The sequence below is a fragment of the Varroa destructor genome, unplaced genomic scaffold, assembly GCF_002443255.2.
Source record: "Varroa destructor unplaced genomic scaffold, Vdes_3.0 BEIS01000006.1, whole genome shotgun sequence".
Taxonomy (NCBI): domain Eukaryota; kingdom Metazoa; phylum Arthropoda; class Arachnida; order Mesostigmata; family Varroidae; genus Varroa; species Varroa destructor.
Window position 1 is genome coordinate 3892781 of NW_019211459.1, and position 13306 is coordinate 3906086.

The window sequence follows — 13306 nt, forward strand, 5'->3', positions numbered from 1 at the left end:
CATATTACCCTTTTCCATGCAATTTGCTGCATGACATCGCAGATGATGACGTCCAGGTGCTAGAGCGTACGTAGCAAATGATTATGAACGTCGCCAGGCCAGCCAATGCCACTGGGCCTTCGTCAACAATAACGTACTCATATTGTTTTGCTGAACAGGGAAAAAAACACCGCAATTACAATCTAAAGGTAGTGATTATATGAGCTGCGTACTAGTTAGTACTGCAGTAGGTAGAAATAACGTATATTTACCTGGTGCTCTTCATGCCAAGTGTCTTCGGCGCTCTTTGCCCTTGGGTATCGCATTCTTTTTTTTACCGAGTTTGCGGACGTCTATCGCAAATGTATTTGGCCTTCACCAATCATTCATCTACTTTACACATCCTGGTCACGGTATAAAATTTACTAAGTAGTCATCATTTTTAGTTATACTGCTTGTTTGCCTATTTTAGGTACTAAAAGTTGACCTTTTCTTTCAGCCTCTTCGAACTTTTTCTTCGAATTGAGATTTAGTGAGCATATAACGCTAACGTTTGTTGTTTTCTTACAACGAGTGCTATAACTAATCATGCTAGATGTTCTCCGTAGCGACATCTCGGTGTCCGGATTGTAACACGTTCTAACTGGACACAATGAAGGTCCAATTACCTTATGATCCATATGCTTTTGATCTATTGCTATGACTGCATCTAGAGATCTTAGCAGAAGCTAGCTTATATTCAGTCGTTTCTGACTAAGCTGACGTCGTCTAAGCAACCCACGAAGTAACAACAAAGGTGTTGACTGGTTAAGACTGAACTGGCTTGTTTTGTAACCCTTACTGTTTTTGCGACGAAAAAAGTCGGTAAAATCATAAACCTTGTTACCACTACCTGGCAGCTAGATACGCGACGAAGCTCACTGGCTGACTGTCTGTTTTTAACCTTACTTATCGTAAAATGATCGAGAAACGAACTACTTTTTGGCCGAATTAAAACTAAGCAAGGTACCACAGTATTACTGCGTTCATTGGAGCAATCTTGTTAAATTATTTAATTAATTATAAGCTTCTGTTCGTTTTCTACTCTTAGTGTGATAAGTGACCTCTGTCATTTCTGTTATATTAGCTCTATGTTTAATAGATATTCGAAAGGGATCAAATTAGGGTGATCTAAATTGAGGTTAGGCTCAAGTTCGAGGGGCCTTCCTTTTTTATTTAGTCATTTTAATATTTAATATATAAAGTGGTATACCAAACCAAATACTATCTGTTCTAGCCCAGACGGTGCGAAGCCAGAGTTAATAAGGGAGATTTGACATAGATTGAATAGCTCTTTTTACGCTAGATATCTAGACAACCACTTGCTTCAACGCTTTTAATAAGTAGATCATAATCTACAGAATATTATATGTCATTCGTTCGCATAGATGACTCTAAACCAAACGCGTATGTAGACATTCATATAGAGGACAGAGATACTTTACTTGTTCGACTTCCCAATACTATCGAACGTAAAGGACCATTGCAGCCCAACGCACGGTAAATGGTTTTCTTTGAAACATACGATTTATGTTTAGTCGTCATGTAAAACATGAAGCTTAATCTCCATGCGAAGTTTGGCCATTGGCTTTTTCACAAATAGTTCAAACTATAATATCAATGGCATTTCCTAAGCAACTATCAGCTATAAATCATAGTGTAGTACATCACTCATGAGGTTTAAGGCGAAAGTCGTTCGTTGTTTCGTTACTTTATCCTAATCCTGTGTCCTGCACGCCGTCTCCACACCTCATTCACTTAACATCAACTCTGGCAGAGGTGCCGGAACAACGATTTCAAAGGCCGAAGACGGCCTATACAGGATGTGCTAGCTGCGCACTTTGAAAATGGCGGGCTTGCTCCGTGAATACGTTGCAAGCGTGAAAATTAAACTCTACTGCGGCTACGGAATATACGATGAACAAGAATGATAAACCTGCGTGTCATTATAATGATTAGTTAACTTTTCCATAAAAATCACTGTATAATAACAGAGCACATCTTAAGTCGGTTATGACTACGCGAACAAGTCATCCATAGAGACTTCATTTAGCTGGTTTGTGCGACACTGCTCATTCTCTACCTTGCCACGTTTAGAGGCACGCTGATGCTTTCAAACTTTTATTATCAACTGGTCGAATTTGAATCAGAGGCTCTCCCACCATTTGCTATATCATCGAAGGCAGATCAGCTACAAACTCATTGTTTCATGGTTTAATCACCAACGATTCCTCCGCCGTTAGTGGTTTGCAGCTTTAACCAAGAATGATTAGGGATCGACCGAATGTTAACGGAACGATACGCGGAATAAACTGATTCCGGTATGGGTCTCCTTTACATGGCATGTAATCTGAAATTATCGCGACGTATATAGCGTGCAGACGTCACCGCAGTGCTCAAGTCTATCATGTTGCAATAGTTTGGCGGAGATTTGTGGTTCTGAACTTTATACAGGTACCACACTAAGAGTAATTGTCCCCGAGTACGCAATTCGCTGCTAAAATTCTGCTAGAGGCCTGTAGACCGCGACGCATCAAGTCAGCTTCTAGGCACTCCAATCGGGTTCTTCCGTATCAGTCATACTAGCCATATCTTTATCAGCTATTCATTAACAGTTCGAGTTTAGCGGCTGACTACAGTTAAAATGTCCCCTTCCAGTTCTTGTAATTCTGTTGCCACTTGATACTTTTTAGATTCCACTATTGGTTCGGCTAGGGTATACGTATAGCGGTGTCAATGACATTGCTTTCTATTTTACATGCCTCCATCGAAAACAGCGAATAACTTGCCATCGCTTGTGTTCACAGCGGTTTTTCTACCACTTCCGTTGAGATTTTACAATGATGGAGGTAGGTTAGAAGCAAATTATCGGGAATATTTGACAGTGATCAACGGTTTCGCACGTATTTTTTCTTGCCCCGAACGGAGTCAACTCCCCGCCCTAGCGTCTGAAACGTTTTGTCACCAAATCGTTGCCGCTTTTGTCGGCGTCCTGCGCGCGCACAACTGAAAGCGTGTGCCGCTTGCAGCGCCCCGATAACAACGAAACGTGTGCGAATCGCGCAGGCAATCGTGGAAAGCCGTCGACTATTTACTGCTTGGCTAGCTAAAGCAAAATGTGCCAGAGACGGGAACATAACAGCTGCGAAGCCAACCAGATTGTCAGTTAATCTATGACGCACATGAATCTAAGAATGAGATGAAAACGTGTTAGAATAAGACCATTGTGTTTGAGCTTCAAGGAGAAGATAAATATTGAAGAGAACTTAAGCTCTGTCCATAAATATTACTCGGTACTTGAATTTCAAGTCGATCATTGTTTGTGACTCTTCGTGAATTTACCCCTTGTTGCCAGGGCCTTCCACCCGTAAACCGCATTCACCTATTGAATTTGCTGAGAACTATCTACAAAAAAGACATGGCGTCCATTGAACGATCATAGCGAATAGGACCGTTTTGAACGAGCGGCCAAAAAGCGTAGGCCAATTTGCATTGTAGAAACGAAACAGTTTTCACTATTTTAGAGGGCTAGCAAACGTATTTTTTCGGCGAAGCTAATAAAACAGAAACTATATTATTATTATTATTATTATTATTATTATTATTCTCCTATTCTTAAAGCATTTGTAAATTAAGATAGATACCTATAATAGAAGTTGACACCGTGATCCCTCCTTCTGCGTGCGCGCACCGAAGTATGATACGATCCAGGCCCATATTGCAGGCTGTTTTGCTGCTATTCAGGTCGCCTTCGGTTTGTCTGTATTCTATCGCAATTTTTTTTTTATTTCCTTCGCTATTACAGGTGCCATGTTTCTAAGTCGCCAAACAATTATAAGACCAGTCGTCTGTCGATACTTTATAGCTAAGTGCTCTGCTCTTAAAAAAAAAACAGCTCGTAGGGGATTTGATGTTCGTGTTTCAATTGGAAAAGGCTTAAGGCAATGCATACAACGGCGCAGAAGTCGCGTAAAAAAAAATAGTAATATGGTGCAGGTGCAAGCGCCATTGTAGTCTGGAGTGCACATCAAGTTACAAATATCATACAACTAATAACAAAAGCTAGAGCGTCGTGGTTTCACCTCTAACCGTTGCCCGACATTGCTCCTATTTATAAAAAAAAAAAACACGTCTTGCTGCTGTTATCGTTTACTTGGCTTTTTTTTTCCGACCAGATTTCAGCTACCTCAATTAGTGATAAACTATCGCACCTAGTAATGAGCTAACTAAATATTTATAATCATTACTGTGATAAGTCTCTTCAGTATTGATTGCCCTGTGTAAGGTACATGTTTATATGGGAAATAGGATAATACTATATTACATAGTTGCACAACTTGCTCGACCGATAAACAATCTTAGCAACGTATTAATTTATTACGTGTTTTCATCCAACTTTCAACCGGATGACATATTTCTTCTTACCAGAACTTCTCAGATCAGATGCTGAACATTTCGCCAGGCCAATTTTTAAGATTCTTTTCATTGCCATATATACACTGCTTGTGCTAGAATTACAAGATGTCTTGAGAATGTGATGGATACAAAAGAACCCCATTGGCGCTTGCGGGGCAGCTTCCGCGGTCCTTGTAATGTGTAGTGGCCATGCATTGCTGTGGAAGAAGGTGACTCTTCTTCTATCGGGTGGCTGCTGTTGGATAGCCTTATTCAATCGGCTGATCAACTGAGCCATGAGCGTATTTTTGTTGACCATCTTGTCTTTCTTAAGCATTTTCGAGGGTATAAGATCCTCTCCAGCCCATCAAACCCACATCATGGCCCCTAGCATCGAGTGGAGATTTGGTCTTAGGTACATCTCTTGGAGCCGCCACTACTTTCTCTGTTACGTATTGACGTAAACACAGCATTTTCCGTCATCCATAACATTTCTGTGTAGATGTCACTATGGCTGCGTATTGCTCGGTGCAAGGCGAGCTTTAACTATTCTGTTCACTCAGAAGGTGTCACAACTGCTAGATATGCGCTACGGAAAAAGCCAGAGATCATCACCATGCATCGATAGGGCTCTTGAAAGCCTGACCCCCTACCTCGCAACCGTTATCATTTCGGTCAATTCCACTATGAACGTCCTCGGCTTCATCTTACAGTCGCCTTTCACGAGAACAATTAAACAGAAGGCCGATATAATTTAAAGCGTGGTCACAGGCTAAAGAAGGCATGAGTCCTATAGCAGTACAGCTTGTAAAGTAAAAACCAAGCCCATCTATCCATGAGTTTAAGAGCTCTAGTGATGCTGCCTATTACAATACTTCGACCATAATAAGATCCAAAATCCTATTCATTCTTCCGTTTCGTCAATCTCGTCTTTTAGCCATTTTGATCATTCGGATCAGGTACGTTTACCTCTGAGACACGGTGCTGTAGAGTAACAGGGTCAACATTTTTTCAACGAAGTTACCGAACATACACCAAATGGATTAGCGACTCGCATATTTCCGTCTACGACTCCTGGACGAATCATGGAATAGATCGAATTTATTAGACAGGGGTAATTTAGAGTCATGAACCGTGTTCAGATAACGACGGGCCGCTCGTTTGATAGCTCGAACAAAGCAGAACAGATCTGCAGCATGGAATAGTGGAGGCAACTATGATGAAACAAAGTAGGCATTACGGGGAGGTGCGTGTTAGCGACAGACAAACTTCGCTATGAAACACGTGGTGCACTACATCATTACTGTGCGCCCATTAACAACAGCTGTTCCTGCTATAACTAGAAAGCACGCACACCCGTGTCAGCACAGATACTGTGACTGGAACTTTCGTCAAAGAAAAAGCATAGCAAGACTGACTTCAGTCTGTAATAGATGGAGTAGCATAAGTCTACATGATGCATTTACACTTCGCCATGACGAACCACAAGCTGCGAAGATGAAGACTGCAATATTTTCGTACCTCCCCTACGCTTGTATGCAATTGAAGTGCTAGAGCCATTTCTATGAATCAAATGAATACCATACCGGCTGTGATTTCGATGGCGTAGGCACCAGCTGTTGAACACTTGAACTATTAATTCGTCAACGATAGCACCAAGGGAGACACTGATGAGATCCAGTGACGATTAATCTATCTATACCATAATAAATAGAAACACAAACATGTGTGCGTCAAACAGTTTTTCTAATGCACCACTAGCATTCTCTAAATCACGGCGTTACGAGTTGAACTGTCGTCCAATTTTTTTGGCAGCAAAAACTGATGTGCTGTTGTACATTGGATGTACACAGTAGCAGCAATCACTGCTGCATAAATCACAAACGATACAGCTTAATCACTCACTCCTGAAACAGTCGCCAATGAACCGGACAAAAAAACAGTCCATAAGAAAAGTACTTTTTTTTTTTTTTTGACACACTTCTAGCAGCCGATTGAATTGCCGCTGCTGTTATTTATGTGCTAAGATCATCAGTCTTGCCACTGCTGCCGCATCGAGCGTTCGACCAGCTGACTAACGCTCATCCCTCTGTGCAGATCTTAGTTACCGTCGCCGTCTGCCCCGTGGGCGCTATCCGTTCGTTATTTGTTTGGCCTTTCTCGCGTTGCAAGGCTTTGCCTACTAGTGTTATTGTGCCAGCTATCGTATCCCTAGAAAGCCACGAACATACAATACTGTTATAAAATAGTTACACATCTAGGGGTATTCACTGGCTTTTAGAGGTGCCACGAAGACTACAATAGTTAAATGTGATAGCCAACCTTTTAAAGGCTGGCGCGATCTATCCATTTCGCTAACGGTGATACGTTTTTGGGGGTACGGCGCTGAATATTGGGGTGACTTGTTCAGTTCGCCTTTGCCCCATCAGCATTCTACTTCGTCAATCGCGTACGCTGGCTGGCTCACTCACTTAGACTGCCTGGTTGACCAACTCACTTCCTTTACTTCATACCGTCACCATTGCTATACGATCCTGTTACGACAGTGCCGTTGCTAGCGGCACCCGCGCTTGCCCCCGCGACTCGTAGTGCTATTGCTACAAGCGAAGCGATGCTATTTGTTGAATATTCGGTCGCCGTGTTTGTACCCCGCAGGCAGCAGCAAACGGAGCATGACTAGGGCAAGAACCCAGGAGCAAGCGAAGCTATAAGAAGTCCCATGAATACGAGAAAGGGAGTGGGCTGGTGAGCGGGGAAGTCGAGGGGCGAAGGAAGAGCTAGTTGTCGGCAGCGACGGTAGCAGCGTCTGACAACAGGCAGAAACAAACTTTAGTATGGATGTACTGCCTAGGCTGATTCGAAGTGACCCGTGGATATGATTGTATGAAAGGTAACTACTGCCGAAGAAATTAACGAGCATGTAGGTAACACAGTTACTAAACACTGGCCGAGCTGCTGTTCCGAAATAACTCCACTGAAGGGGCTTTAGCTCGCAAGCGTCACAGCTGAGCGCACCAAAGCGTTCGGTCGTACCTCACACACGGATAACTTAGTTTGCCGGCAGATCAAGTAGTTAGATAGCGCAACGTTGAAAAGTCCGCAAACCACACGCATCTGCTTGGAGCTGATACCTTGTTAAAGGCCAGCAGTTTCAAAAGGATCGAAAAGGCCGAAGCCGGACTTCATTGAAAGGTATCGGGCAATTATAATGTACTACTGCCCTGCAATCGCCGCTCATGCTGACACTGTTTTGTCACGCTGATGTGTGTGCTACTGGTAACTAAGGACGACGTCGTAGACGACGACAACAAACACAGCTAGCCAGCATAGACAAGCTAACACACAATTACAATATGTGTATGGCAAAAGTTGGCGAGGGTGGCTGCTTGTCTTGTGACAATAACAACAATTAACACCACACAGATCGAATGCACGCAGGACGCAATAGAAGTACTTCTAATAATAATAATAATAATAATAATGCTTATAATAGCAATAGCGGTAGGCGTTTTAGCGGTCGGAGAGTGTTGACCGGTTGAGAGTCGTCGGTCGCTCCGTCCGTGCTTGCCGCTCTCAAGGAAAGGGCGACGAAGCCTTCCTCACGTTGTTTCGTAACATACGGCAGTCACGAAATGCGAGTACGAGATACGAAGGGCAATGCCGCCCGAGATGATAAACAAATGTATACTGTTCTTCAACAGGCTTCAACTGTTGCTGTTTTTTACGTTGTTTTTTTTTGCTTACAGGCTGCCAGTTGGCGTGTGTGTGTGTAAATGTACGCATGTCTGAGTCGAGCAAGTACCATGGCTAAAAACACTGGGTTTTGCAATAACGATCAAAATAAATCGACACAAAAGAAGACGTGCCACTAAACCAGGAACAGGTAAATAAGCCCAACAGGAAAGTTTATGTTTATTCACTCCTTTTAATTGTCCGCCTATATACGACATCTGAAGTGTCGTCTGCGTAGTATGACGTGTTAGCGAATTATTTTTTCTCTATTTTACCGTAAAAGTAAAAAATATATGTAGATTGTTGATAATTAAAGTTTTTAGCTATCTTCCGCATAAACTTTTACTAGACTTTGGAACAGTCAACTGTTAGACAGATGTCGATTTGGTAAGCTTCGGAGGTCCATCCTTAGGTCGATGATAACTATAGACCCTGCCAGCAAAATTAAGCACCGTGAAAACTACCCGCGAACTGCGGAATTATAGCTGGCACTCATTAGCTTATTTTTCTAACGCTTGATAGGGGATGGGGGCGTATTTGCCCGTGTATGGTCCAATTAACTTACCCAAAGTACTTACGTTTAAATTAACTTGTTTAAGGTACTTTCTAAAGGTAGTCGCTTAAGCTACCAAAGTAATGAGCCTGTTACCTAGGCTAAATGCTCGAAAGCAAATTACACCAAACGACATGTTTTTATAGTATTAAGCTATTTGAGAGTGGAGCCGCAAGTATTGAGTAATCGAAAAAAGTATTACCGGTTGTTTTTCCAGTTAGAGGCCTTTCAGCTCAAAGATCTCAGGTAATACGAGCCGCGCCGGCCCAGGTACTCTTTGAAAGCTGAGGTGTGATAGTAGTGGATGCGTTAAAATTGATCGAATGCTTCTAGTCAGATGCAAGATGACGCGTTTTGAAGATGATTTAAATTGAATCCGCTATATTCTGTAACTTCATCAAAATAAGAGCACAAACACTATACAGGCTCATAAAAAAAAAAAAATTATACTGTCTATAATCAAAACGCATTATCGGAAGAAACGGTTTATATATGTTCTATCACTTTTATTCTGCAAATGTCAGCGCATCGAACTTTTATAAAGGAAGTGGACGGAATTATTGCGAAAATTAAGCGCGACCAACACGTGGGTAGCCATGACATCACTAAATGCCATTTGAAAAAGCTAGCTACAAAAACCTGTTGACGCAAAGAAGACTTACTCGATTGTTTTCATTTCTTATAGAAAAAACCTTATAGAAAAATACCTGATCTAGAAGTTGAGCTAGCTGACTACGGCTGGTCAATCATATATATCAACAATCATGTGTAAAGAAGGTTATAGAACAAAAAAAAAAGGCTTAACTTGTGGCAAAGTTCAGATTGACATCAAGGAATGTCATGCTATTTGTTTGACGGCATTGAAAAGGGATCGCATATTATAAGTTGTTGCCACGTGACAAAAAGGTTCACTTAAGTTACTTCCGTCAGTCAACGATGAGCAAAATAAACGGAAGGAGCATTGTCTTGCATCATTACTCACACACGAGCACATATAATGTTGAATTACCCGAAAAAAACTTAACAGAATTTGGGTAAGACATTTTAATGCATCCGCCATGTAGCCCGGATCTTGTGTCATCTGTTTTGGTCCCTGAAGGACCATTTCCGTACCTTAATAGTATCTATTTTTTAGAGAATATAAAAAAGCACGGATCACAGTTTTTTACGCCGAAAATTACGCAGTGATGTGATTATTGTGTTACCAGAAGAGCGACAGAAAGTAATCGAGTATATTTAGCTTGATAATATAGTTTTATAATATCTTTGTTCTAATTTGGCTTAGAAAGTACCAGCAGTTTAATATCTTTCATGTGCACATGCTCTGACAACACTTTAATGCTGACTGTTATATTATAAAGTTCAAATAATACTGCGCTATTTTAAGGTATTTTTTGCATACACTTGAGAAGTTAAGGCATCGCGGACAAGAACAAATATTTGTCACGAAATCTCAGCGTGTACTCAAGTTGTAGATAACTACGAACTTATACAAATGACAACTATCTTCAGTGTAGAACGGCTGCTTTGGGGATTCTTTTAGAATAAAAAACCATTTTCGCTTTATGATTCAGCATATTATTTTAGCTGAAAGACATCAAGCCGTAAGTAGGTTAGTGTTACGGCGCCAAATGACAAAGCTCGATTTTGTCAGAGTGGAAAAAAACACCGCTTACACGGATAAAATTTATCGCGGCAAACTAGTCCAGATAGCTAATTTTCAAAGTACGCTGCTGGTTTTGTCACCAGGCATTAACTTGGATAACCTGGTCCGGATTGGCAAGCCGTTCCGATCTAGCCACCTTATTTCGATATGTACAACCCGCACTGAACTGTATTTACACACAAGGTCACGGCAATAGTATGTTCTCGTCGTAGCTGTTACAGCCCGATAGAGATCACAGGATCATGGAGCAATAGGATTGCGCTAGAAAATTATTTCATCGACCTCGTATTTAGAGATTATTTAATACGAAGTGAAAGCCATCTTGTCGACTCTGACAAACCGTATCAAACGTCATACCACAGTTGCCTTTCGAACACTCACGTTCGATTTTTCGCGGTTTTAATATGTATATAAGAATGCAAACGGCGGACATGAAACTCTTCACAGCACAATTTCGAAAATTGAATAAACAGCATCTGTACACAGGACGCATCAACCAATTTGATTTCTAACCGATTAGAACGAAGGCATACCCTTTTTTTGCGAAACTTTTTTGCGCCAATGTCCTTTGCTGTAAGCCTTATGTTCATATGGCGACCGGCTACTTTGGATGCATTGAATAAGTAACAGTACATTTTTAGAAACGATAAATCCATCTATTATTGCAGCTCACACCCATGTGAGTGCGCAGTTAACTAAATTCAACTAAGTTTATGAGAAAAAATGGCCGGCTGAAAATAGGATTAGCAATCTCACAGTCCTCGATACTTATGGACGGCTCTGGTAGACTAAAACGGGTAGGACTGTCGAAGAATTCGACAATCTAATACCGATACGATTTACCATTTGACGTTATCGCAACGACTAAATCTATTCTGGCTTTACGATTAATTGGCATCTACCAGCTTTAGAACACAATCGAGTCACAAGGCTATTGAAAAATTTCTACAGACCTTAGAGATCAGTCGATACGAGAAAGATCTGCCACAAGACAGCGTCTGTGCAGATAGTATTCTAAATGGCACAAATTATATTTCTTTAATAAAACTACAGCAAAGGCGGTTAGAAGTAAAGGAGTAAAAGTAGGAGTTTCAGCCTTATTAAATAGCTTTCCCGTTGGTAGTGTATATAAAAACATCATTAGGGCAAATGTTTATATAAAGAAAAATTCGCACACAGCTCAAATTATGGGAACAGAAGAAGCGCATCCTTATAATCCTATTCGGATCAGTTGCAAACCTAAAACTGCCAGCTCCTGACAGCCTTTCTAACCGAGAGAATTTCACCTAAGCTAATGTCTATGGGCATTTTTCAAGGTTATTAGGACCATATACTTATATGAAGGAATAACAGCGTTTACAATATTTTGAAGATACTTAGTTCACTATGCTGATATTTATTTTTCAGCTCTCTGAAATGTTTCACTCACTTAGAGACAACTATATCGTCTTCTTTTCTCTATGACAAAAACCAGGTTATCAAAAATCCTAAGAATCATCTCTCTGCTGCCAAACCGCTAACTGAGCGCTCTCCTTTGGATATAGTAATCGGCGTGAAACAACCATATTTATTAAGCTGTAAATAACACTGAAGAGTAACACGCCGCACAATCTACTGTCCGGTGTATCGTACTCTTGAGCCTATCCAAATTTCCAATAGCTGCATTTCAAAACAGAAAAACATGCCAATGCAGACTTTTCTAGTCAATTGTGTCGTATCAGTACCGAATACCGTCAGATTCTCACAAGTTATGCTTGTTGGTGAAAGAGTGTCGACGGTTACCGTAAGGACGCAATAACAGTACTTTGGGCCTCAATAGGGATAGTAGGCTTTATCGAACCCAGCTAAGTAACAGTTCCAATTCACGCTTGAAACAATTCTATATTATTATCTAGAAAAATTTATCTACAAAGTAGTGCATAGATAATTGCTTACATCCTTATTCTGACAGTTCGTGCTAACTGCACCTAAATCAATGCTAACGAACACATCGTGACCCGACCTCTAGCCCTAACAGCTGAGAAGGCCAGCGAAACTTGCGACTGAATCTCGTTGCTGGGTGATAGAATGGCTATCTATCTATGCGGAATTGCAATTTTAATCTTCAATATATCTTAGAACTGTTTCATAGCTCCGCTGTAAAGATAAATAAGTATAGAGAGTAATTGAATCGTAATAGGTGTTCTATACATAACGTTAGTACAGCCGTTCGAGCGCCTGTGTTCCATATTGCACTGTGCTCGCATGAGTTCACTGCCGAATAGCCTATCGATAAACGCGGATAATTAAGTTCCGTTTTAAAATAAATAATAACCAAAGTTGCATTAAGTTATTATTAATTACTCAAAATAGGAAAAAAAAAGGATAGCATGCACATAGGGAAACCAAATGTTAGACTTGAGGTGACAATAAAGAATTGAACACTTATAGTTTTTTTTAGCTTATAAATGTATTTAAGTTTGTATCTATGATTTGAGGATTGCGTATCTGAGACATGCACTTAAATAAACTACACGCATTATTTTATACGCATTTATATATATATATATATAGAGAAAATATAGAGTAGCTCTGGTGTTTAATGGTTCCAGTTGCTCATTGCGTTCGTACGTTTGCAAGCAAACGGTAACAGGTACGGCCATCCAGATGATCCGAATGTCGCTAGGGCTTATCCGGGTAGCACTCAGGCACGACCTATTAGATGCATTCGAAAAGGCCGAACTGTGTGTCTTGTTGTTGTTGTTAAATTCACCAAGTTAGGTTGAACGAGATGGCGGTAACCCTTTGAAGAACTCGAGAAAAGGGCCCTTCTTTTGAAGTTTGAACCTGCTTTAATTTCTATAAAGATGATGAAAAAATCTACTACAGGTAAGTTCATCCATTACAGTTGACCCAAGACGAATCAACAATGGAGACGCGAATCATTGGGACAGCAAATGTAA

General features: G+C 40.9%; 1 protein-coding gene and 1 long non-coding RNA gene across 13 annotated transcripts in view; one reads left to right on the forward strand and one right to left on the reverse strand.

Moving 5' to 3' along the window:
• The window catches only part of LOC111252230 (sphingosine kinase 2-like), a 24518-nt gene extending 16662 nt beyond the window's left edge, over positions 1 to 7856 (reverse strand). For 2 of the 10 annotated variants that reach the window (XM_022809729.2, XM_086992689.1), the window contains exon 1: positions 6736 to 7854. In XM_022809729.2, coding sequence (XP_022665464.1) covers positions 6736 to 6763 — 28 coding nt within the window. In that variant the 5' untranslated portion in view covers positions 6764 to 7854. Of the gene's footprint in view, positions 1 to 8; positions 208 to 251; positions 3599 to 3662; positions 3786 to 6318; positions 6625 to 6735 lie in introns of those variants that run through there. The other 8 variants (XM_086992685.1, XM_086992690.1, XM_086992683.1 and 5 more) reach the window with 8 other exon arrangements.
• LOC147754758 (uncharacterized) overlaps positions 1 to 12688 on the forward strand; it is a 24800-nt gene extending 12112 nt beyond the window's left edge. The window contains exons 4-5 of one of the 3 annotated variants that reach the window (XR_015330076.1): positions 8160 to 8296; positions 8916 to 12688. This is a non-coding gene — a long non-coding RNA (uncharacterized LOC147754758). Of the gene's footprint in view, positions 1 to 8159 lie in introns of all 3 variants that reach the window. The other 2 variants (XR_015330075.1, XR_015330074.1) reach the window with 2 other exon arrangements.
• The last annotated feature ends 618 nt before the right edge of the window (positions 12689 to 13306 follow it).